The 27373-nt window shown below is 47.5% G+C and overlaps 1 protein-coding gene across 3 annotated transcripts in view; it reads right to left on the reverse strand.

Moving 5' to 3' along the window:
* The window catches only part of fyb1a (FYN binding protein 1 a), a 206799-nt gene that overhangs the window by 36442 nt on the left and 142984 nt on the right, over window positions 1-27373 (reverse strand). For 2 of the 3 annotated variants that reach the window (XM_043703060.2, XM_043703066.2), the window contains exons 8-12: window positions 27163-27322; window positions 23784-23916; window positions 10715-10746; window positions 9407-9488; window positions 2522-2668 (exon numbers count right to left, since the gene is read on the reverse strand). In XM_043703060.2, coding sequence (XP_043558995.2) covers window positions 2522-2668; window positions 9407-9488; window positions 10715-10746; window positions 23784-23916; window positions 27163-27322 — 554 coding nt within the window. The remainder of the gene's footprint in view (window positions 1-2521; window positions 2669-9406; window positions 9489-10714; window positions 10747-23783; window positions 23917-27162; window positions 27323-27373) is intronic. The other variant, XM_043703074.2, reaches the window with a different exon arrangement.

Consider the following 27373-nt stretch of genomic DNA (forward strand, 5'->3'; position numbering starts at 1 on the left):
TCAGTGCCTAGAATTGGACATGATGCTCCAATTAAGACTGAAAAAATATTTTATGAAATTATGTACTTTCTGTCCCTATTTCTAAAGCGCAGTATCCTATCTCCTTATACAATCTTGTTTTATTATCCACTTACTCAACCTTTCCTGTCCCTTCAATGACTTGCACACATATTCCATCAAACCCTTCTGTTTTTGCACCCACTCTAGAATAGTATTCTTTCTCTTATTTTGCCCTGTGTGTGTCTCATGCCCACCCATTCCATCAACCAATCTCTGCCTTCCTTACAATTCTCCAAACCACTATGTTTTCTGAAGCTGGTAAAATAAGACAAAGAACTGCAGTTGCTAAAGAGTCGAAGCTCAGCAGGTCTGGCAGCATTTGTGGAGAAAAGGTTAACGTTTTGACTCCAGTGACCCTTCTTCAGAGCAGATGTTTTGGCCCTATTCTAAAGAAGAGTCAGCTGAGTTTCTCCAGCTGTTTCCGTTTTGGTTTCTGAACCTGTGGTCTGGACACCCAGGTATATGTCATTAATCAGATAGCAGGCAATGACCTTCACCAACAACAAAGAATTGAACCAAATGTCCCTTGACATTCAGTGATATTACAATCACTGAACTGTACCCACCACCCCCTCAACTGACAACATCCAACTGACCAGAAACTGAACTAGCCAAGTCATGTAAATATTCCTGATGAAGGGGCTTGACCTGAAATGTGGACTTCTCCACCTCCTAATGCTGCCTGGCTTGCTGTGTTCTTCAGCCTCCTGCCTGTCTATTATGTAAATACTGTAGCTATAAATGATCATAAGGTGTAGGACCAAGTGTAGGCCATTCAGCCCTTTGAGTGGATGCCACCATTCACTGAGACCATGGCTGATATGATAATGTTCAACTCCTGCCTTTTTTCCATAAACCTTGAACCCCTTACTGATGAAATGTCAGTCTATCTCAGCCTTGAATACACTTAACAACCCAGCCTCGACAACCTCTGTGGTTAAGAATTCCACAGATTCACTACTCTCTGAGAGAAGAAAGTCTTCCTCATCAAAGTGCATTACCTCACATTTTCCCACATTATATTCCATCTGCCAAGTTTTTTTTCCCACTTGCTTAACCTGCCTCTATCCCTTTGCAAACTCTTTGTGTCATTCTGACCACGTGCCTTCCCAGCTATTTTTGTGTCATCCACAAACTTGACTACAGAACGTCCACTTTCCTCATCCAAGTCATTAATATACAATGCAATTAAATGTGGCCCCAGTACTGATCCCTGTGGCATCTCAAATGCAGGTGAAAGGTTGAGAATTGTTCAGGAAGTTCTGACCTTCCAAAGTTTGGCCATTACCTACAAGTGTCATGATTTGTGACATTAGAGTACTGTATTTTGTAAAGTAGGCTAATCTCCTTGTAAAAGTGGGCATGGAATCCTGCAAAACAGCTCCCAGAAGTCATGTGACCATCCTTGTTGATTCATTACAGCAAAAGCAGCAGATAGACTGATGGGTAATCTTTGCATTTTTTACAAAGGGAGACATTTAGAAGCCAGTTAACATCTGGTATATAAGAAAGCCATCTCCAGATTGGGAAGGCCACTATGTTTCTCAGTTCAAATTGACAATTTTAGCTATGAAATGGCATCTCAGTAGAAGTGGTCCTAAATAGAGGGCTGAAAACTGACATCCTGTCTGACAATGAGGCTGGGGAAGGAAGCACATCTCCAAACCAGCTTGCTAGCTTGTTTTCCAAAATATTTTCTGCAATCTGCTCCTAAATGTTTACCTGCAAGGCCCTATGGGTAGGGCCATAACAAAGAAAACCTGTTTGTGAAGTAATTTAGTTACCAAGTGAAAGAGGGTGAATGGAATTAAGAAACAGATTAGATGTGGTCTAATTGATAGGAGGAACAGGTTTGAGAATCTGGGTGGTCTCCTGTTCCAATGTGAGGGTCCAGACCTTTCCCCGTTCATAAATACCCTTTCTTGTAAGAAGTACAGGCTGGAGGGTAAATCGACAGAGAAAACACAAAAGACATTATTTCTGCCTGCAAAACATTCTCTATAGATGCTCAGTAATTAATTTTCTTGTCAATTGAACAAACATTTGGGTAGTGCAATGATCAATTTTACATAGAAAACAAAAAGCTTTATTAGTAACAATGACATTACTCACAGCAGCTCGTATTTTATACCTGCTTCTCAATGCTGCCTGAACAGTAACATTAGTCAGTGTATTAGTAATAAGTGAATCCTCATCAATACGTGTGAAGCCAGATTAATTCATTAAGGCTCGGTGAATGTGAAGTAATGAGCAAGAAAAAGATGGGTCAGAAACTGGAATTTATCCTGATTAAATACATAGAGCTTTTGATTGGGTGAGGGTCAGTCTGGATATTGGTGCTCACACTAAATGGGTCAGTGATAGAATTACATTCCTCCATGCAGTTAGCACAAACTGTCAAACACATTAGTACTGAGTGTGGTTATTAGTACGGTGGTGCTCTTGCTGTTTGGTGTCTTACGGGAGTTGCCGTTCACAGTTTTCATCCCGAGCTTCACTGCTCTCCTTTTCTCTTCCCTTTTTGTCTTTTTCGTCTTTCTCCAGCTTCTTCTTCTTCAGGAGTCCCCAGGACCAGGAGCCAGTCTTGGAGGCATCCTGTGATGCAGGGCTTCAAAGCATTCAGGGCATTATTTACTCATTAACAAGTCCTAGCCTCTGTAACAGTAGGTCATCCAAAACCACTTACTCTTGACTACCACCAGTGGATTGCATCTTTGGCTGTTTGTATGTAAAATAAAATCCAACATTCTGACTTGAATCAAGCTGTTTATTTGCAAGTTTAATTTTAAATACAAATACTTCCATTGTAGTAATGCACTCAATAATATTTGTGCTCATGCAGAATTGAGTATGAGACATAAGAATGAGAAGATAGAAATTTAAATCAGAACTGCTGTACCAATTTGTCCTGCCATTATTTCCACCTGTCAAATTTGTTGAACATGCGTGGCATCTTCATTTGCTCATATCTCAGCTATGGGTTTGTGAATATGCGGTGAGTTTATGATGTGAGAATTTGGATTAACAATGAGCTGCAGTATGTTACAGTGCTGACAGAAGCACTTTGTTTGAAAGCCACAGACTCACTGTGACACCAGGAGAAGGACCATGTGCACTGTAAAAATTTCACTCTTGCCAGTCTACTTCAATGGGTCCCAGCAGTCAGCCCATCAGCCTGCAGTCACCAGCCTGCAGTCACCAGCCTGCACACCAGCCTGCAGACACCAGCCTGCAGACACCAGCCTGCAGACACCAGCCTGCACACCAGCCTGCAGACACCAGCCTGCACACCAGCCTGCAGACACCGACCTGCACACCAGCCTGCAGACACCAGCCTGCAGTCACCAGCCTGCAGACACCGGCCTGCACACCAGCCTGCAGACACCAGCCTGCAGTCACCAGCCTGCAGACACCAGCCTGCAGTCACCAGCCTGCACACCAGCCTGCAGACACCAGCCTGCAGACACCGGCCTGCACACCAGCCTGCAGACACCAGCCTGCACACCAGCCTGCAGACACCAGCCTGCAGACACCAGCCTGCAAACACCAGCCTGCAGTCACCAGCCTGCACACCAGCCTGCAGACACCAGCCTGCAGTCACCAGCCTGCACACCAGCCTGCAGACACCGGCCTGCAGACACCGGCCTGCACACCAGCCTGCAGACACCAGCCTGCACACCAGCCTGCAGACACCAGCCTGCAAACACCAGCCTGCAGACACCAGCCTACACACCCGCCTGCAGACACCAGCCAGGAGACACCAGCCTGCAGACACCAGCCTGCAGACACCAGCCTGCACACCAGCCTGCAGACACCAGCCAGGAGACACCGGCCTGCACACCAGCCTGCAGACACCAGCCTGCACACCAGCCTGCAGACACCAGCCTGCAAACACCAGCCTGCAGACACCAGCCTACACACCCGCCTGCAGACACCAGCCTGCAGACACCAGCCAGGAGACACCAGCCTGCAGACACCAGCCTGCAGACACCAGCCTGCACACCAGCCTACAGACACCAGCCTGCACACCAGCCTACAGACACCAGCCAGCAGACACCAGCCTGCACACCAGCCTGCAGACACCAGCCTGCACACCAGCCTACAGACACCAGCCTGCACACCAGCCTGCAGACACCAGCCTGCAGACACCAGCCTGCACACCAGCCTGCAGACACCAGCCTGCAGACACCAACCTGCACACCAGCCTGCAGATACCAGCCACGAGACACCAGCCTGCACACACCAGCCTGCAGACACAAGCCTGCAGACACCAGCCTGCAGATACCAGCCGCGAGACACCAGCCTGCACACACCAGCCTGCACACCAGCCTGCAAACACCAGCCTGCAGACACTTTCCTGCAAACACTTTCCTGCAGACACCAGATTGCAGACACCAACCTACGCACAACCCTGCAGACACCAGCCTGCAGATACCAGCCTGCAGTCACCAGCCTGCAGTCACCAGCCTGCAGACATCCGCCTGCAGACACCAGCCTGCCGACACCACCCTGCAGACACCAGCCTGCAGACATCAGCCTGCAGACACCAGCCTGCAGACACCAGCCTGCAGACACCAACCTGCGCACAACCCTGCAGACGCCAGCCTGCAGACACAAGCCTGCAGACACCAGCCAGCAGATACCAGCCACGAGACACCAGCCTGCACACACCAGCCTGCACACCAGCCTGCAGACACCAGCCTGCAGACATCGGCCTGCACACCAGCCTGCAGACACCAACCTGCACACCAGCCTGCAGACACCAGCCTGCAGACACCAGCCTGCACACACCAGCCTGCACACCAGCCTGCAGACACTTTCCTGCAGACACTTTCCTGCAGACACCAGCCTGCAGACACCAACCTGCGCACAACCCTGCAGACACCAGCCTGCAGACACAAGCCTGCAGACACCAGCCTGCAGTCACCAGCCTGCAGACATCCGCCTGCAGACACCAGACTGCAGACACCAGCCTGCAGACATCAGCCTGCCGACACCACCCTGCAGACACCAGCCTGCAGACATCAGCCTGCAGACACCAGCCTGCAGACACCAGCCTGCAGACACCAACCTGCGCACAACCCTGCAGACGCCAGCCTGCAGACACAAGCCTGCAGACACCAGCCAGCAGATACCAGCCACGAGACACCAGCCTGCACACACCAGCCTGCACACCAGCCTGCAGACACCAGCCTGCAGACACCAGCATGCAGACACCAGCATGCAGACACCAACCTGCAGACATCAGCCAGGAGACACCACCCGGCATACCAGCCTGCACGCCAGCCTGCGGACACCAGCCTGCACACCAGCCAGCAGACACCAGCCTGCACACCAGCCCGCAGACACCAGCCTGCACACCAGCCCGCAGACACCAGCCTGCACACAAGCCTGCAGACAACAGCCTGCAGACACCAGCCTGCAGATATCAGCCTGCAGATATCAGCCTGCAGCTACCAGCCTGCAGACACCAGCCTGCACACCAGCCTGCAGACACCAGCCTGCAGACACCAGCCTGCAGACACCAGCCTGCAGACACCAACCTGCAGACACCAGCCTGCAGACACCAGCCTGCACACCAGCCTGCAGACACCAGCCTGCACACCAACCTGCAGACACCAGCCTGCAGACACCAGCCTGCACACCAGCCTGCATTCACCAGCCTGCAGATGTCAGCCTGCAGATACCAGCCTGCAGATACCAGCCTGCACACCAGCCTGCAGACACCAGCCTGCACATCAGCCTGCACGCCAGCCTGCAGACACCAGCCTGCAGACACCAGCCTGCAGACACCAACCTGCAGACATCAGCCAGGAGACACCACCTGGCATACCAGCCTGCACACCAGCTTGCAGACAGCAGCCTGCACATCAGCCTGCACGCCAGCCTGCAGACACCAGCCTGCAGACACCAGCCTGCACACCAGCCAGCAGACACCAGCCAGCAGACACCAACCTGCACACCAGCCTGCAGACACCAGCCTGCAGACACCAGCCTCCAGACACCAGCCTGCACACCAGCCAGGAGACACCAGCCTGCAGATACCAGCTACGAGACACCAGCCTGTATACACCAGCCTGCAAACACCAGCCTGCAGACAACAACCTGCAGACATCAGCCAGGAGACACCACCCGGCATACCAGCCTGCACACCAGCTTGCAGACACCAGCCTGCACATCAGCCTGCACGCCAGCCTGCAGACACCAGCCTGCAGACACCAGCCGGCAGACACCAGCCTGCACAACAGCCAGTAGACACCGACCTGCACACCAGCCTGCAGACACCAGCCTGCACACCAGCCTGCAGACACCAGCCAAGAGACACCAGCCTGCAGATGTCAGCCTGCAGATACCAGCCTGCACACCAGCCTGCAGACACCAGCCTGCAGACCAGCCTGCACACCAGCCAGGAGACACCAGCCTGCAGACACCAGCCTGCAGTCACCAGCATGCAGACACCAGCCAGCAGACACCAGCCAGGAGACACCAGCCTGCACACCAGCCTGCACACCAGCCTGCAGACACCAGCTGCAGACACCAGCCTGCACCCCAGCTGCAGACACCAGCCTGCACCCCAGCCTGCAGACACCAGAATGCACACCAGCCTGCAGACACCAGCCTGTACACCAGCCAGCACACCAGCCTGCAGTCACCAGCCTGCAAACACCAACCTGCACACCAGCCTGCAGACACCAGCCTGCAGACACCAGCCTGCACACCAGCCTGCAGACACCAGAATGCAGACACCAGCCTGCAGACACCAGCCTGCAGTCGCCAGCCTGCAGACACCAGCCTGCACACCAGCCTGCAGACACCAGCCTGTACACCAGCCTGCAGACACCAGCCTGCAGACACCAGCCTGCAGACATCAGCCTGCAGTCGCCAGCCTGCAGACACCAGCCTGCACACCAGCCTGCAGACACCAGAATGCACACCAGCCTGCAGACACCAGCCTGTACACCAGCCAGCACACCAGCCTGCAGTCACCAGCCTGCAAACACCAACCTGCACACCAGCCTGCAGACACCAGCCTGCAGACACCAGCCTGCACACCAGCCTGCAGACACCAGAATGCAGACACCAGCCTGCAGACACCAGCCTGCAGTCGCCAGCCTGCAGACACCAGCCTGCACACCAGCCTGCAGACACCAGCCTGTACACCAGCCTGCAGACACCAGCCTGCAGACACCAGCCTGCAGACACCATCCTACACACTAGCCTGCAGACACAAGTTTGCACACCAGCCTGCAGACACCAGCCTGCAGTCACCAGTCTGTAGTCACCAGCCTGTACACCAGCCTGCAGACACCAGCCTGCACACCAGCCTGCAGTCACCAGCCTGCAGACACCAGCCTGCACACCAGCCTGCACACCAACCTGCAGACACCAGCCTGCACACCAGCCTGCAGTCACCAGCCTGCACACCAGCCTGCAGTCACCAGCCTGCAGACACCAGCCTGCACACCAGCCTGCACACCAACCTGCAGACACCAGCCTGCACACCAGCCTGCAGTCACCAGCCTGCACACCAGCCTGCAGACACCAGCCTGTACACCAGCCTGCAGACACCAGCCTGCACACCAGCCTGCAGACACCAGCCTGCACACCAGCCTGCACACCAACCTGCAGACACCAGCCTGCACACCAGCCTGCAGTCACCAGCCTGCACACCAGCCTGCAGTCACCAGCCTGCAGACACCAGCCTGCACACCAGCCTGCACACCAACCTGCAGACACCAGCCTGCACACCAGCCTGCAGTCACCAGCCTGCACACCAGCCTGCAGACACCAGCCTGCAGACACCATCCTACACAGTAGCCTGCAGACACCAGCCTGCACACCAACCTGCAGACACCAGCCTGCAATCACCAGCCTGCAATCACCAGCCTGCAGACACCAGCCTGCAGACACCATCCTACACACCAGCCTGCAGACACCAATCTGCAGACACCAGCCTGCAGAGTCCAGCCTGCACACCAGCCTGTACACCAGCCTGCAGACACCATCCTACACACCAGTCTGCAGACACCAGCCTGCAGACACCACCCTGCACACCAGCCTGCAGACACCAGCCTGCAGACACCAGCCTGCAGAGTCCAGCCTGCACACCAGCCTGCAGACGACAGCCTGCAGACACCAGCCTACACACCAACCTGCACACCAGTCTGCACACCAGCCTGCAGACACCATCCTACACACCAGCCTGCAGACACCAGCCTGCAGACATCAGCCTGCACACCAGCCTGCAGACACCAGCCTGCACACCAACCTGCACACCAGTCTGCACACCAGCCTGCAGACACCAGCCTGTAGACACCATCCTACACACCAGCCTGCAGACACCAGCCTGCAGACACCAGCCTGCAGACCAGCCTGCAGACATCAGCCTGCACACCAGCCTGCAGACACCAACCTGCACACCAGCCTGCAGACATCAGCCTGCACACCAGCCTGCAGACACCAACCTGCACACCAGCCTGCAGTCACCAGCCTGCAGTCACCAGCCTGCAGACACCATCCTACACACCAGCCTGCAGTCACCAGCCTGCAGTCACCAGCCTGCAGACACCATCCTACACACCAGCCTGCAGTCACCAGCCTGCAGTCACCAGCCTGCAGACACCATCCTACACACCAGCCTGCAGTCACCAGCCTGCAGTCACCAGCCTGCAGACACCATCCTACACACCAGCCTGCAGTCACCAGCCTGCAGTCACCAGCCTGCAGACACCATCCTACACACCAGCCTGCAGTCACCAGCCTGCAGACACCATCCTACACACCAGCCTGCAGACACCAGGAAGTTTAAAGTGACAGAGTAACCCATCAAAAATCAACGGCCCAGCCCATCCAACCATCTCCCCACAGAAACTCCGCAGTCTACCTCTCTGCTGCTTCAACCTACTGACAATGTGAATGATGCATCTGCCTGTCTTCTCACTCCAAGTGCCTGCTCAGTTTCTCAATCAAGACCAGGCAATTCCTAATACAACTGCAGATGCTGGAGATCAGTGTTGAAGTGTGTGGTGCTGGAAAAGTGCAGCCGGTCAACAGCATCTGAGGAGCAGGAGAATCGAGCCTCTTGATGAAGAACTTATGCCCGAAACGTCGACTCTCCTGCTCCTCGGATGCTGCCTGACCGGCTGTGTTTTTCCAGCACCACACTCTTTGAACTCACTGATTCGAGTCAAGTGAATCTGAAAGTGAGCTGGGCCCTGGATCCTTTTCACTGGACAAGTGGTGAATCCATTCACAAGCTAAGCTGCTGTCTGTGTGCCCTACCCAAGCTCAGAGCACCTTTAGGTTAACGACACTTAAGGTCTACAAAGAATCATATGGTTCTTACCGAGGTTTAATGTCTTCAGGTATACCATCAACATCATCATAGATATCATCAGTGGAAGGAGGAGGAGGAGGAGGAAAGAGCCCTGAGATGGACAGGAAGATACAAAACTGTCAGGTTCATGGTTTGAAAAATATTTTGGGAAGAAGTTTGATATTCTGCAGAGTATTAAAAGAATTCATCAGGAAAATGCAAATCCCACAGATCGCATGCTGTAAATGGGACAGGCACGAGTGAAAATGTTCCAAAGGAACCTATTCAGCCAAAGGATAAATGAGCTGGGAAGTCAGTGAACATTGAAATGGGGAGTGTACATTTGTTCAGGAGACAGGTCAAAGGGATTCTAGAAAGCAAAACAATGAGGGAAACGGTGAGGCACAGAGTTAAAAATTCAAGAACAAGTGGCAGGGATGAGCCAATCAGCCCTCAGGCCTGCCCCACTATTTGATAAAATGTTTAAAGCTCAATATCAACTCGAATCTCTCACCCTATCCCCAATTTCTGGGATTTTGTTTAGTGTTCACGGATTTATGGATCTCAATCTTGAAAATACTCAACAACTGAGCATCAGTAACCTTCGGCGATGGATAATTCTTACATTTTGCAACCCTTTAAAGAGAAATTACTCCTCAACTCATTCCACTGTCTTATTCTGAGGCAATGACTCCATGAACCAGACACTCCAGCCAGGGGAAACAAGTCAACATTGTCCTATTAAACAGGGGTGGGCAACTTTGGGTTCATTGTCCTTTCCCACTTTTAATGATTCCCACATTCTGAGCCAGTCCCTTCACTCTACACAATGTAAGAGGTGACCTGTAGCTGTAAATCGACAATGAATTAACTGTGATTGAAGATTCACCTAGTTATCTGTCCTTTGCTGCAAAGGTGCACTGTGCAAGTCTTGGGAGTGGATTGATTGTATTTTTGCAAAACAAAGATTACTGATTATGAAATTCCTCCATTAGCACACAATGGTTATTCGGGTATACGAATAGAAAGGGTTTGGAGGGGTATGGGCCAGGTGCAGGCAGGTGGGACTAGTTTGGGTTGGGATATCTGGTCGGCATGGACGGGTTGGACCGAAGGGTCTGTTTCCATGCTGTACACCTCTATGACTCTATAATTATGGTAGGCAATAATTATTCAATATTTTAGAAATGGGTTAGGAGGTAGGAGACAGAGTTTAGGGTTAAAGAATTTTGGCTTTACAAAATGTGAGAAGAACTCAAAGAGATGTGAAAGATATTGACACATCTAAGTATATAATACAAGTGAAGAACAGTGAGTGACTGTTTATTGGATACTCACCACTGCCGCCAGTACTGCCACTCCCATTCCCTCTAGAAAACAATGGAAAAGAGGATCACACTCAGCATGTAGCTTGAAACAAAGACTTTAGATGAAAATGGCATCTTACACATTCCTTTTTGTGCTGATGAAGTATGGTTGAACCTTCAGGCAGGTTAGATTAGTGTGAACTTGATAGAAGTCTGAATTTTTAAAAAAAGGCTGCATTTAAGAGGCTCTTGTGGTGCAGTGGTAATGTCCCTGCCTCTGCATCAGGACACCTGGGTTCAAATCCTAAGTGACCCAGACGTATGTAATAACTTCTCTGAACAGGTTGATTATACAGTACTATCGAGGTACGTGCTGCCCTTGTCACCTTTAGGCCAATGCACATTTTGGAACACTGCAGACTATCCAGCTGACTGGTCCTGGTTCAGGCCTGGACACACACAGAACCAGGTAAAAACAATGACTGCAGAAGGGCTTTTGCCCGAAATGTCGATTTTACTGCTCCTCGGATGCTGCCTGAACTGCTGTGCTCTTCCAGCACCACACATACAGAACCAATTCATTCTGATTTAAGAGCATCTGAGGCCAGGAAGTGACAAAACCGAGTAGACCCTTGTTTAGTCAGAGTGCAGTGCATGCTCTCTCTCCCACACAGACTGCTGCCATCTTATTTAAAATTACACAGAGGCTTTGGCACACAATCTGGTCATTAACAACTGGTTCCTGCTGCTGTTTAGTTTCCACCTGGGTCTTCTCCTACCTTGCCTCCCTTTCAGTTAATCTTTCTGTCACTGACTGGGCCAGTGTTTATTGGTTGCCCCTCATTGGTCTTGAGAAGGTGCCAGTGAGGTGCTCTCTTGAACCGATGCAGGCTACCTAGGTAACGATAGGTAACTAACCACAATGTACAAGGGGTCATGGGCATCTCAGTCCGTTAGAGAGAAAAGTAATCAGTTATAGAAATCTGAGGGGCACCACTTGAGAAGCAATCGTAGGAGAAGGGGAGGGAGTATGACCTTGGCCTTAAATAGTTTAATCTGTTTATTTTAACCACTACAAGGATTTAAAACAAAATGCTTTTTGGTTCATGGGATGTGCGCATTGCTGGTTAGGCCAGTTTCAATTGCCCATTCGTAATTTCCTCTTGAACTAAATGGCTTACAAAGGCCATTTTGAGAGTAGTTAAGAATCATAAGACCATAAAGGAGCAGAGTTAGGCCATATGGCCCATTGAGTCTGCTCCACTATTCGATCATGATTGATATGGTTCTCAACCTCATTGTCCTGCCTTCTCCCTGTAACCTTTGATCTCCTTACTAATCAAGAATCCCTCCATCTCGGTCTTAAATGCTCTCAATGACTTGGCCTCCACAGCCCTCTGTGGCAAAAGGTTCCACAGAGTTAAATAGTATTGTATAATCAACCTCTGGCTCATCTCAGTTCTAAAGAGTCGGCCTTTCACTCTGAGACTGTGTCCTTGGGTCTTAGTCTCTCCCACTGTTCTCTACATCAGCTCTAGCTAGGCCTCTCAGCATTCTTTAAGTTTCAATCATATCCCTCTTTTATCCTTCAAAATCCATCCAGAGTGTTCAAATGCTCCTCACATGACAAGCCCTTAACCCCAGGCCCCCTCCAATTCTAGCACATCCCCCCTTACATATGGGGCCCAAAACTGCTCACAATATTCCAAACATGATCTGACCATGAGACTGATACAGCCTCAGCAGTACATCTCTGCTCTTGTATTCTAATCCTCTTGAAATGGATGCTAACATGCTAAATGGATGCTTTCCTAACTGCCAACTGAATCTGCATGTTAACCCAAAGAGAATCCTGATATAGGGCTTCCAAGTAAGTCCCTTTGTGCTTCAGATTTCTGAAACCTTCCCCGTTTAGAGAATAGTCTACACCTTTATTCTTCCTCCCAAAGTGCATCACCTCACACTCTCCCATATTGTATTCCATCTGCCATTTCTTTGCCCACTTTCCCAGCCTGTCTGCTCCCTCAACACTATCTGTCCCTCCATCTATCTTTGTGTCATCTGCAAACTTAGCAACAATTCCCTCAGTTCCTTTGTCCAGATCATTAATGCATAACGTAAATAGTTGTGATCTCAAAACTGACCCCTACAGAACTCCACTAGTCACTGGCTGCCATTCTGAAAAAGACCCCTTTATTCTAATTCTGTTCCTTCTGCCAGTCAGCCAGTCCTCTATCCGTGCCAGTACTTTGCCCCCATCGCCAATGGGCTCTTATTTTATTTAGTAGCCTCCTGTGTGGCATCTTGTCAAAGGCATCCTGGAAATCCAAAAACATCACGTCCACTGGTTCTCCTTTGTCTAACTTACTTGTTACCACCTTAAAGATTTCTGATAGATTTGTTAGTCATGACCTCCCCTTGATGAAACTGTGCTGACTCAGCTCTATTTTACCATGCAGTTCCAAATACACTGCAATCTCATCCTATATAATGGCCTCAAAACTCTTACCTAAGGTCAGACTAAATGGTCTATAGTTTCCTGTCTTCAGCTTCCCTCCCTTATTAAACAGGGCTGTTACATTAACCACCTTCCAGTCCTCTGGAACCCTCCCTGACTCCAGTGATTCCTGAAAGATTACCTCCCAATACCTCCACAATTCTTTCAGTCATTTCCTTCAGAACTCTGGGGTGTAGATTAGATTCCCTACAGTGTGGAAACAGGCCCTTTGGCCCAACCAGTCCACCCCGACCCTCCGAAGAGTAACCCACCCAGACCCATTTCCCTCTGACTAATGCACCTAACACTATGGGCAATTTAGCATGGCCAATTCACCTGACCTGCACATCTTTGGACTGTGGGAGGAAACTGGAGCAAACCCATGCAGACACGGGGAGAATGTGCAAACTCCACACAGACAGTCACCCGAGGCTGGAATCGAACCTGGGACCCTGGTGCTGTGATGCAGCAGTGCTAACCACTGAGCCACTGTGCCACCCTCTGGGGTGTAGTCCATCTGGTCCGGGTGATTTATCCACCTTCAGACCTTTCAGCTTCCCCAGCACCTTCTCCTGAGTGATGGCCACTACACTCCCCTCTGCCCTGGCACTCTTTAAGTTCTGGTGTGCTGCTGGTGTCTTCCACGGGGAAAACTGACACAAAGTACCTCTTCAGCTCCTCTGCCATTTCTTTGTTCCTCATTATATACCACTCCAGCCTCATTTTCCACTGGTCCAACATCTCTTTCCTTTTAAATACCTAAAATAAAACCTCTTGCAATCATCTTTGATATTACTAGCTAGCTCACTCCTTTATCTCATCTTCTCCTTCCTCATTGTTTTTAAGTTGTCCTCTGCTGGCTTTCAAAGGCTTTCCAATCCTCCAGCTTCCCACTAATCTTCACCACATCATATGTTTTTCTCTTTTGTTTTTATGCTGTCCCTGACTTCCCTTGTCAGCCCTGGGTGCCTCATCCTCCCCTTAGTATGTTCCTTCTTCCTTGGGATGAATTTCTGCTGAGCCTCCCGAAATCCCCCCAGAAACCCCAGCCATTGCTGTTCCACCATCTTCCCTGCCAGGCTCCCCTTCCAATCAACTCCAGCTAGCTCCTCCCTCATGTCTTTGTAGTGACCGGTACTCAATCCTAACACCGTCACATCTGATTCCAGCTTCTCCCTCCCAAACCACAGGGTGAATTCGATCATATTCTGGGGTCATTGCCCCCTCGGATTTCCTTCACCTTAAACTCCCTGATCAAGTCGGCTTCATTCCACATCACCAAATCCAAAATTGTCTGTAGTCCAGTGGGAATCAACCACATTTTTGAGGGTCTGGAGTCACATGTAGGACAGACTGGGTAAGAATGACAGATTTCCTTCATTTGAGGACACGATTACATGGTGACTACAACACTAGCATTTAATTTCAGAGTTTTATTGATTGCTAATTTCATGATTTGTCATTATTGTATGTGAACCCAAATCCTCAGGTATTAACCTAAAATCACTGGGTGACTTTTTTGGTCCCCAATGACATTGCTGCAACATCACCACATCGCACTTACAGGATCACAGGATCAACATCATAATCACTCTCTGTGAAAAGATATTTGTCTTAAGTTCCCTGTTGAATTTGATACTTTCTCAGTTCATTCATGGGATGTCGGCTGGCTAGGCTAATATTTATTATCCATCCCTAATTACCCTTGAGGATGTGATGGTGAGCTAAAATTGGGGTTTGAAAGAGCCTTAGTTGTGCACTGCATCTTGTAGATAGTGCACACTGCTGCCACTATGTATCAGTTACAGGCAGTGGATATGGTGTTGGTCAAGTGGGCTGCTTTGTCCTGGAAACGCCTTACTAAAATCCATATACACCACATCTACCGCTTTCCCCTCGTCCACCTCCTTAGTCACCTTCTCAAAGAATTCAATAAGGTTTGTGAGGCACGACCTGCCCTTCACAAAACCATGCTGACTATCCTTGATCACATTATTCCTATCCAGATGTTCATAAATCCTATCCCTTACAATTCTCTCTAAGATTTTGCCCACTCCTGACTTATGCCTTGTAGATGGTGGACAGGCTTTGGGGAGTCAGCCAATGAGTTACTCACCACAGAAGCCCCACCTACCATTTGCCCTCATAGTCACTATATTTATATGGCCAGACCAGTTTAGGTTCTGGTCAATGGTAACCACCATGATGTTGATAATGTGAGATTGAGCAGTGGTAATGCTGTTGAATATCAGGGGGAGATGATTAGATTTGCTCAGGTTGGAGATGGTCACTGTGTGGCATTTCTGTGGTATGAATGTTTCTTGCCACTTGTCAGTTCAATCTTGAATGTTCTGCAGGTCATGCTGGATTTGGACATAGAATAATCGAATTTTACAGTCGAGAAGGAGGCCATTCTACCCTTTGTGTTTGTACAACTCCTGAAAGACCTACCCAGCTTGACCTATTCTCCAGCCCTAACTCTGTAGCCCCCTAAATTTTCACCTTCTATTGTAATATTCAGCTCTTTGTTGAAATCATAACAACTTAACAACTTAATCCTAGCAATTCTCTGAATGAAGACATTTGTCCTCATCCTATTCCCAGTTCTCTTGCTGAAAATCGTGAAATTGTGACCACTAGTTACAGGATACCAACTAGTGGAAACAGAATATCCTTCTTTACCCTGCCAAATTATTTGAACACCTCAATACGGTCAGTTCTAAATCTTCTCTGCTCCAAGAAGCCAAATCGCTCTAATCTTTTCTTGTGCCCAAAATCCCTCATCACTGGTATCATTCTAGCAAGTCTCCTTTGAAGTGCTTCAGTATCTGAGGAGTCGCGAATGATGATAAACGTTGTGCAATCATCAGTGAACATCCCCACTTCTGATCTTATGATGGAGGGAAGGTCATTGATGAAGCAGCTGAAGATGGTTGGATCTAGGACACTACCCTGAGGAACTTCTGCAGAGATGTCCTGGAGCTGAGATGACTGACCAACAACCACAACCATCTTTCTAAGTATGACTCCAACCATTGGAGAATTTGCCCCCAATATCCATTGATTCCTGTTTTGTTCAGGCTCCTTGCTGCCACACTCGGTCAAATACAACCTTGATATCAAGGGCTGTCCCTCTCCCCTCCCGTCTGGGATTCAGCTCTTTTGTCCATGTTTGACCCAAGGCTGTAATGAGGTCAGGAGCTGAGTGACCCTGGGGGAACCCAAACTGGGCGTCACTGAGCAGGTTATTGCTGAGCAGGTGCTGCTTGATAGCCCTGTTCCTGACCCCTTCCATCACGTTACTGAGGATGGAGAGTAGACTGATGGGGCGGGGATTGTCAAGGTTGGATTTGTCCTTTGTTGTATACAGGACATAACTGGACAATTTTCCACATTGTCGGGTAGATGCCAGTGTTGTAACTGTACTGGAACAGCTTGGCTAGGGGAGCAGTGTGTTCTGGAGCACAAGTCTTCAGTTACACTGTTGGAATGCTGTCAGACAGTGTTGTAGGCTTTGCAGTATCCAGTGCCTCTGAACATTTCTTAGTGTGGCACTGAGTAAACCAATTTGGTTGGATTCTGATATCTGTAATGTTGGGGACCACTGGAGGATGTCAAGAAGGATCACCCACTCTGCACTTCTGGCTGAAGATTGTATTAAAGCCTTAAGTCTTCTCTTTAACACTGATGATTTGTGTGCTGACTTAATGCCTCTCCTAGTAGTCTTTAGTCTCAACATATTGGCAGAGACAAGGTTTGGGGAGTCTCTCTGTGCCCGTAGTCATTTTTGGGAATAGTAACTGGCATGCCAGCCAAGGGTGATATTGGTACAGTGACAATGCCACTGGACTAGCAATTCAGAGCAGGCTAATGATCCAGAGTCATAAATATCCCTTTCATCCCTCGTCAGGATGGTCTGCGGGCTCTCTGTTTCTTCCTTGTTAAGAGGCCTGAACCGTTCCCATTCACTACCACCCTCCTCTGCCTGACTGAACTTGTCCTCACTTTGAACAACTTCGCCTTTAACTCCTCCCATTTTCTTCAGATCCATGGTATGCAGGTTATGTCTGTCTCTTTGTGGGGTACATGAACATTCCTTGTTCCAGTCCTACTCTGGCCCCACCCACAACTCTTTCTCTGGTATATCCTTGATACCTTCAACATTCGCTCACATCCAAAATTGGTTCAATTCATCAGTTTTGTTTCCAATTTCCATTCTTCCCCCCTTTTCTTCCCTTCCTTTCTTACTGCTTCAATTTCTGTGAATAGGTTGTCCACTGATATCTATTACAAACCCACCAATGGCCACAATTACCTCAAGTACACTTCCTCACACCCTGCTTTCTGTAAAGACTCTGTTCCATTCGCCAGGTTCCTCCAGCTCCATTATCTCTGTTCTAATGATGCCACCTTCCACAGGCTGTGTCTGACACGACCTCCTTTTCCCTCAACCAAGGAAACAGGGCCTTTAGCCATGTCTGACCCATTTCCTGCACCTCCACCCTCACCACTTCCTCTCCTTTTCAGAACGATGATAGGTTCCCCTTATCCTTACGATCCACCTCACGAGGCTCTGCCTTCAAAAGGTCATCCTCCGCCATTCCCCCCAGCTCCAGCAGGATGCCACCACCAAACACATTCCCCTCCCTTCCACTGTCAGCATTCCACAAGGACCATTCCCTACAGGACACCCTGGTTCACCTGTCCATCACTGCTAACACTTTCTCACTACTCCATGGCACCTTCCCATTTAACTGTAGAGGGTATAACCGTTGCCCATTCTCCTCCTCCCTCCTCCATGTCCCAGGCCCCAGTCCCACCTTCCAGGTGAAGCAGTGTTTTACTTGAGCTTCTTACAATCGAGGTGCCTGTGTTCACAGCTCCTGATGCAGCCTCCTTTCCAATGGGGAGACCCAGCACTGGCTGGGAGACCACTTTGTGGACACCCCTCCGCTCTGTCTGTAAGAATGAGCCCACCCTTCCAGTTACTCATCATTCCAACCAACCACCTTACTCTCATGTGAACCTTCCTGCCCTGGGTTTGCTGCAATATTCCAATGAAGTGCAACATCTCCTTGAGGAACAACGTCTCATTTTTCCCTCAGACACTTTACAGTCTGTCAGACTCAATATTGAATCAAACAACCTCAGAACATGACCTCCATCCCCCATCTTGAATACAAAGCCCTTCCCCCCCATTCCCCACCAACCCACCAGCTGTGTCTTGTTGACTTTCCACAGAGTGGACGCATTTTCACTTTTATATAGTTAACATTTACTCCTATTTCACATCTCCTTCTCTCCGTATCACGCCCTTTGTCTTGCTCTGGATGACCTCACAATCTGTCCAATTTGCTCCTCCTCCCCTTTTCCAGCAATTTTCCGTCCACCATTTTCCAACCCTGGTCAGGTCATGGATCTAAAATGTTAACACTGTTCCTGTCTTTGCAGATGTTGCCAGACCTGTTGAGTTTCTCCAGCACTTTCTTTTTCTTATTCCAAATCCCACAACAACAGGTGGAATTTAAATTCAATTAATAAATGTGGAATTGAAAACAAATCTCAATAATGTGTGAAACTGTCATTGATGGTCATATAAACCTGTATAGTTCACTAATATCCTTTAAGGAAGGAAATCAACCATCCTCACCCAGTTTGGCCTACAAGTGACTTCAGGCCCATAGCAACTTGGTCATCAGGTTCAAGGGTCAATTAAGGATGGGCAACAAACATTAGCTTTGAAGGTGAAACCCATGTCATACAAATGGCAGAGCAGACTTGAGGGGTCCACTCCTGCTCCTAGATTCATAAAAGATTTACGAGGATGTTGCCAGGGTTGGAGGGTTTGAGCTATAGGGAGAGGCTGAACAGGCTGGGGCTGTTTTCCCTGGAGCATCGGAGGCTGAGGGGTGACGTTATAGAGGTTTATAAAATCATGAGGGGCATGGATAAGATAAATAGACAAAGTCTCTTCCCTGGGGTGGGTGTGTCCAGAACTGGAGAACCAGAACTGGTTTAGGGTAAGAGGGGAAAGATATAAAAGAGACCTAAGGAGCAACCTTTTCACGCAGAGGAAGCAATGGAGGCTGGTACAATTACAGCATTTAAAAGGCATCTGGATGGGTATATGAATAGAAAGAGTTTAGATGGTATATGGACCAAACGCTGGCAGATGGGACTAGATTAATTTAGGATATCTGGTTGGCATGGACAAGTTGGACTGAAGGGTTTGTTTCCATGCTGTACTGCTCTATGACTCTACGACTCTCTATCTCCTACGTTTGTATGAAAGATTGTAGCACCTTCCTGCTGTATGTCCAGCCACAACACCCAGCTGATTCAGCTCCAAGGCAGCTGGGGCGAGATGCACAAAAACATGAGTGCCCACAGGATACACAGAGTCTGCAGAGGAATCCAGACAGGTTATGTAAGTAGGCAAAGAGTCGATGGAATATAATGCAGGGAATTGTGAGGTTCTGTCCTTTGGTAGGAGCAGAGATGGGCAGGAGTGAGTTGGAGGGCAGCCTGGGAAGGTAAGAGTTTCGGATTCTGAGTGTTTCGACTGAGAGTGAACTGAAAAGTGACATCATATGAAGCCTGTGATTTGATCGACTAATAGGGAATCTGCTAAATTTGAATCTGTGTTAAAATTGAGTCGGTGTTCAATTGAACCTTTGCTAAATTATTGGTTAGAAGTTGCATTCAGATTGGGATAATAAGCAGTATATAAAAACAGTTAAATAACTTCTAAAACAAATTCAATACTATTAAATAAAATAAGGATGGTGCTTCAGGTGATGTGTGATATGCTGCATGATGTTGGAATTGGTGGACCCCATTGTGGTTCCCAGTGACCATGTCTGTGTTAAATGTTGGTTGCTCGAGGAATTCTGGCTCAGAGTCGATGAGCTGGAGTCTGAGCTTCAGTTGCAGCGACACATCAGGGACGGGGAGAATTATTTAGACGCTGTGTTTCAATAGACAATCATACCTCTTAGACTAACGAACTGGAATTCAGCCAATGGTCAGAGACTGGAGGGTGTGGCTGTGAGTGAAGGATCCAGGAATTGGAGTTGCAGGAGCCTCAGCCTCTGTCCTTCTCCAACAGGTTCAAGAGTTTTCCTTCTTGTGTGGACGGGAATGGGGACTGCAGGGAGGATGAGCCAACTGACAGCAGCACTGTGTACAGAGAGCCATTCAACTTGGGGGACCAGAAGAGAAATGTTGTTGTAATTGGGGATAGTATAGTTAGAAGCATAGACACTTTTCTCTGTGACCAGCATCGAGAGTCCCAAAGGTGTTGCTTGCCTAGTGCTCGGGTTCAGGATCTCTCATCTGGGCTGCAGAGGGACCTGGAGTGGGAGGGAAAAAGACCCAGTGGTCGTGGCCCACATAGGTACCAATGACATTGATAAAACCAGGCCGAGGTTCTGCTGAGGGGATATGAACAGCCAGGAGCTAAATTAAAAAGCAGAATCAAAAAGATAATAATCTCTGGGTTATTAACTGAGCCACGAGCTAATTGGCACAGGGTCAATAAGATTAAGCAGATAAATGCATGACTTATAGTTTTGTGTGGGAGAAATGGTTTTGAATTCATGGGACATTGGCATCAGTACTGGGTAAGAAGAGACCTGTTCTGATGGAATGGTCTTCACTTGAACCATGCTGGGACCAGAGTGCTAGTGAATCACATAGCTAGGGCTGTAGATAGGGCTTTAAACTAAATGGGGTGGGGGAGGGTTCAGTTGTAGGGGAAATTAGAAAACCCAGATTAAAGGATAAGGTAACAGAGCAGGTTAGCGATGTGATGGATGGTTACCAGACAATAAAGGAGGGACAGAACAGAATGTCTTTATGCACCAAGGGATTATACAAGAGTAGGGCAATTTACTACTGGAACAAATTTATGAGCTTTGTATCTAAATGCATGAAACATTTGAAAAAAGATTAATGAGATAATGATGCAAATAGAAATAAAAGGTTACAATTTGGTAGTGATTACTGAGACATGGTGACAAGGAGACCAGTCTGGGAATTGAATATCTAGGGGTAATCAGCATTTGGAAAGATAGGCTGAAAGGAAAAGGAGGTGGTGTGGCTTTACTGGTGAAGGAAGAATGCAGTAATAAGAAATGACATAAGCACGGGAGATCAAGATGTGGAATCAGTCTGGGGTAGAAATGTGAACTAGCAAAGGGAAGTTATACTTGGTAGGAGTAATCTATATGTCTGGAGGACTGCAGATGCTGGAGATCAGAGCTGAAAATGTGTTGCTGGAAAAGCGCAGCAGGTCAGGCAGCATCCAGGGAACAGGAGAATCGACGTTTCGGGCATAAGCCCTTCAAACGTCGATTAATCTATATGTCCCCAAACAATAGTTCTACAGTGGGGCACAGTATAAACCAGGAAATATTACAGGCTTGCGAGAAAGGTACGGCAATAATCATGGGTGATTTTAACATGCACATAGATTGGAAGGATCAAATTGGTAAGGGTAGCCTGGAGGCAGAGTTCATTGAATGTATTAGAGATTGTTCCTTGGAGCAGTACATTGTGGAACCAACCAGAGAGCAGGGTCCTCTGGATTTGGTATTGTATAATGAGGACAGATTAATTGATGACATCATAGTTAAGGATCCTTGAGGGAATAATGACCATAGTATGATTGGATTCAAAATTCAGTTTGGGGGTGAGAAAGTGGAGTCCCATAATAGTGTTCTTGAATTAAACAAAGGAAATTATATAGGCATGAGGACAGATTAGAGCTGAAAAATGTGTTGCTGGAAAAGCGCAGCAGGTCAGGCAGCATCAAAGGAGCAGGATAATTCACCTTTCGGGCATAAGCCCTTCTTCAGGAATGAGGAGGGTGTGCCAAGCAGGCTAAGATAAAAGGTAGGGAGGAGGGACTTGGGGGAGGGGCGTTGGGAATGCGATAGGTGGAAGGAGGTTAAGGTGAGGATGATAGGCCGTAGAGGGGTTGGGGGTGGAGAGGTCGGGAAGATTGACCTGCAATCTTCTTCCCGACCTCTCCGCCCACACCCCCTCTCCGGCCTATCACCCTCACTTTAACCTCCTTCCACCTATCGCATTCCCAACGCCCCTCCACCAAGTCCCTCCTCCCTACCTTTTATGCCCGAAACGTGAATTCTTCTGCTCCTTGGATGCTGCCTGACCTGCTGTGTTTTTCCAGCAACACATTTTTCAGCTCTGATCTCCAGCATCTGCAGTCCTCACTTTCTCCATGAGGATAGATTAGCCTGAGTAGATTGGACAGGAAGGCTAAATGGTAAGACAGTGGATGAGCAGATGTTTAAGGAGCTACTCAATTCCTCACAGTTAAAATATGTCCCAGTGAGGAAGAAAGATGATAAGGAGGGTAAAAACGATCCATGGCTAAACAAGGAGGTCAAGGACAATATAAGGTCAAAAACTAAAGTATACCATATTGCAAGGGCCAATGGCAGGCTGGAAAATTGGGAAACTTCCAAACATAAACAAAGGGATACTAATAAATTAATTTTAAAAACCGAAGATAAATTACAAAATTAAACTAACACAAAATATCAAAAAGGATAGCAAAAGCTCCTATATGTATGTAAAAGGAAAAAGAGTTGCTAATGGAAGATAAAAGCAGAGAGTTAATAGTGGGGAACACTGAGATGGCAGAGATGCTGAATCAGTTCTTTGCCTCAGTTTTCATGATGGAGAGCAATAGAAAGGGTAGAACTTAGAAATATCAACATTGACAGGAAAAGGTATTCAGCAAACTATTAGGATTGAGGGTAGACAAGTCCCTTGTCCTGAAGGTGTACATCCTGGGGTATTAAAGGAACTGGCAGTGGAGATAGTGGATCCATTGGTTACCATATTACAAAATTCCCTGGACATGGCAAGAGTTCCAGTGAGCTGGAAAATTGCTAATATAATGACCTCATTCAAAATGGGACGGAGGCAATATAACATCTGTTGTTGGGAACATTTTAGAATCAATTATCAAGGAAGCAATATCAGGATATTTGGAAAGTCAAAACACTATTCATCAGAGTCAGTGTGGTTTTATGAACGGCAAATCATGTTTGACTCATTTGCTAGAGTTCTTCAAAGATGTAACAAGCAAAGTGGATAATGGGGACTCTGTAGATATGAATTTATCTGGATCTTGGGAGGCATTTGATAAGGTGACCCACAAAAGGTTAATTCACAAGGTTGGATTGTATAGGATTAGGGGTAATATATCAGCTTGGATAGGTGACTGGCTAATGGACAGAAGACAGAGAGCTGAGATAAATGTTTTCTTTCTGGATGGATGGCAAGAAGTAACTAGTGGGTTACCACAGGCTTCGGTCTTTATTTCAAAGGGAATGAAGTATAAAAGTAGGGAGGTCTTTCTCAAACTATACAAGGTACTATCAAACCACAACAAAAAATAGAAATTGCTGGAGAAACTCTGCAGGACTGGCAAGACCTGTAGAGAGAAAGCAGAATTAATGTTTCGAGTCCAGTGACCCTTCTTCAGAATGGGTGCTTCTATTTTTCTGCAAACTGGAATGCACAAACATGGAAAATCTAACCCCTGCTTGGAGGGATTTTTGTTCCTTACATGTCATCATTTGGTGCAACATCATCATAGAGTTCCTGGTCTTCGACTGGTTGCTTCATGGTGGGCCTGGTCACTGTTTTCTTCCTTATTTCATCATAGTTGATATCCACACATGTTACCTTAATGTACCCATCTGAAAAAAAGGAAACAAAAGGTAAATGTTTCACAGGAATTGTAGGGCTGTAAAGATCCAGTGTGTTGCAGCACCAATTAATCAGGATAGTGTGGCAGAGATTTCATTCTTCAATGATGACGAGTTCCAGATGCCACAAAGAAAGCAGGGATATTCCTACATGATAGTCCAATTATATATTGCAACAGAGTACACACTAGTTTGATGAAGATCGATTAGTTGTAAATTAAGCTTTGTTTAAATTTAAGCCAGCTTGTTGACTCTGATTGGTCAAGACATTGTCCAGAGGAATGAACCAGAGAATGGTCATTGCCCAGTCTGTACAGTTGAAATAGACCAGGTACACAGTGTGGCTCACTTGTATATACTAGAAGTGACATAAATGCAAAACACAGGCCCCTGTTTGTTGCAGACTGAAAGAACATGTGCACACGCTGTGCCAATTTCAATTTTCCTTGATAAATGTTAACCTATCTGGTATAAATTTAAACTACATTTGTCAATCAACTGTCAGTCATCATATACATAGCATCCTCTCCCAAACAGCAACGTGATATGATCCAGATAATCTGCATTGGTCATTTTGTCTATTTTCAAAATATTGTCTCAGAATTTATCTGAGGGAGCAGACAATGTTTTGATATTTGGGTTTGGCTTAATTTCTCATCTGAAAGATGACTTCTCTGACTGTGAGGCACTTCCTTGATATTGGGACAGGTGTTACTCTGGATTATACACTTAAGTCTCTTGAGCGGGATTCAACCTGGCTCTCTTGTTAACTAATATTATTAATGGTTTTCTCTCTGATCTTACTGTTACACTCTCCTCAAATCTGTTGTCATCACTCTCCTCCTCAAACCTTCACTCCCTCTATCTTTGCATATCACTAAAATCATCGATACCTCTATCCATAAAAACATTGCACATACTTTCTCAGATCATCTGATGTTGAACCTATCATTCCTGCCTTCGAAGCCACTAGACTTGACTAGTCCAATGCACTCCTGTCTGATCTCCCATATTCTACCCTTCTTCATAAACTTCAGGTCATCAACAACTCAGATCCCCATATCTGATCATGCACCAAGTCATGCTCATCCATCATATCTGTGTTCAATCATTTACACTGACTCCCAGATTAACAATACCTTTATTTTAAAATTCTTATGCATGTTTTCAACTCACTGCAAGGTCATAGAAATATAGATTATCAGAAGACGAAAGGCTATTTAGCCTTTTGAGCCTTCTCTACCATTCAAACGATCACAGCTGATCATCCAACACAGTGGAGAAAGTGAGGTCTGCAGATGCTGGAGATCAAAGTTGAAACTTTATTGCTGGAACAGCACAGCAGGTCAGGCAGCATCCAGGGAACAGGAGATTCGACGTTTCGGGCACAGGCCCTTCTTCAGGAATCAACATCCAACACAGTACCCTGTTTATGCTTTGTCCTCACATCTTTTGATCCCTTTCAAATTTAAAAAAAAGAAATCAAAGGTCTCATTGCTTTAACTTGGTCCTTAAAACCTTTTGACCACCCATCTTATCATCCCCTTAAAAGAAAAACAATACCCTGGACATGCTGGAGATCTGAAATAAATATAGAGAATGCTAGAGAGACTCAGCAGGTCTGGCAGGAAGTGTGGAGAGAGGTGGAGTTAATGCTTTGAGTCTGGTGTAACTCTCCTTCCAATCAAAAGAAGAGTCATACTGTGACACTTTATTATTTAATGGCAGTGTATAAATACAAATTGTGCTTGTAGTTTCAGCTCAAGGGGTGAGAGTGCTCTAAACCTAGCATCCTAGTTGCTGGACAACTGAAACAACCTCAGGACTGACTGGAATATCAGCCTAGATCCATGCACTCAAATGGGAATCAAATCTATGTCAATCGGACCTAGAAGCAAGAGCAAATGGCACAGATGCCGAACGATCAGATGTGCAGTGAACGTTCCTGCTGGTCTTTCCTTGAAAAGCAGATTTTCATGATTTCCAACTGTAGAAGTTGTCATTACCAGGAGACCATGGATCGATTAGACTGGCATCTCCTTACTTGAAGAAGCTGAATGGACCTGAGGGCAGTGAGAAGGCCTAATGCACACCACCAAAGTAGGCAGCACCTTGTTAACATAATCCCCAGGAACCTGGAGGAAATGTCTTTGGCAGCAGAGCCCTTGTGGCTGGGCCTCCCAGCTTCATTACCACACTTACCCCATCCTGGGACAGAATACCATCCTGAGGCCCTGACACTCAAACAGAGGCCAAGCCCCCTCTATTACTAAATTCATCATGGGATCCCCGGAGAAAGGTAAACGCTGTAGGGAGTAAGGGTGGGGTAAACAATCAGGAGGGGAATCGCAAATATAACTGATCGGGACATTATCATATTGCTGTTCCTAGGAGTTTCTTGTCTGCACATCAATTGCTGTATTGTGTAGGAACATAGAAATAGGAGCATTTGTAGGCCATTCAGCCCCTCAAACCTGCTCCAGCATTCAACTGGATCATGGCTATTCCCCTACCTCAATGTTACTTTCCCACACAGCCCTTCAGATCTTTAATATCCGGAAAAGATCTCCAACATTAAAATAGTGAATCAATCTCTAAAATTAATTGCTTTGGTTTCAGACATGCTGAGATCCATAAACAGCACAAGACAGTATGATAGATATGGAGTGCATGTACTTTCTCGTTAATTGAAAAATATCTGTAGGACCCATAACTAACAGCAGGGGGCACTGACGGTCCACTGTCTTTCTGGTTAGCGTCCCATCTCACACCCTCAGAAAGATTAAGCTTGTCCAAAAAACTCAGTTGTCCATGTCTTGACCCCCACCAAATCCAGTTCACTCATCACCCTCTGTTCGACTCATTGACTTACACTGACCCCAGCTCAAGCAACATGTTGATTTTAAAATGCTTGTCCTTGACTTTCAATCCCCTAGTGGAGCTTGAGCCTCCCTAACTCTCGATGTGGTCTCTTGCACCACGTTATCTCTGTGCCTTGAATTCCAGCTTCTTGAGTATCCATCCTTTTTAATTGCTCTACTGTTGGTGAAGTACAATGCTAGGTTTCTCTCCCCACATTTGTCCATCCCTCTAACCTCACTTCCCTCCTTCTGGTGCCTCTTGAAGCTTATCACTTTGATCACACTTGCCTGCAGCTCAGTGTCAAATCTTTACTTGATTTCACTTCTCTGAGGTTTGTTATCTAAGTGAAAGTTGCTTCAGTATCACTGTACTTACAGGAGCCATCCAATGTCCTGGCTAGCCATTTGCCTTCAGGATTGTCGGTGATGCGAATAATCTCCAGACAGTCGCCCTGTTTACATGATAGCTCGTTCTTTCCACCTCTGTAGTCCATTGTGACCTTCACGGTCTGAATGATCTCAATGGGTCCCGAGAGCTAAACAGGAGAAAAGAGTCCCTTTAGGCACCTAGCCACAGCAACAGATTC

Source organism: Chiloscyllium plagiosum, unplaced genomic scaffold (genome assembly GCF_037043375.1).
Source record: "Chiloscyllium plagiosum isolate Xiang-an unplaced genomic scaffold, Cpla_swu_hap1 HiC_scaffold_2, whole genome shotgun sequence".
Taxonomy (NCBI): domain Eukaryota; kingdom Metazoa; phylum Chordata; class Chondrichthyes; order Orectolobiformes; family Hemiscylliidae; genus Chiloscyllium; species Chiloscyllium plagiosum.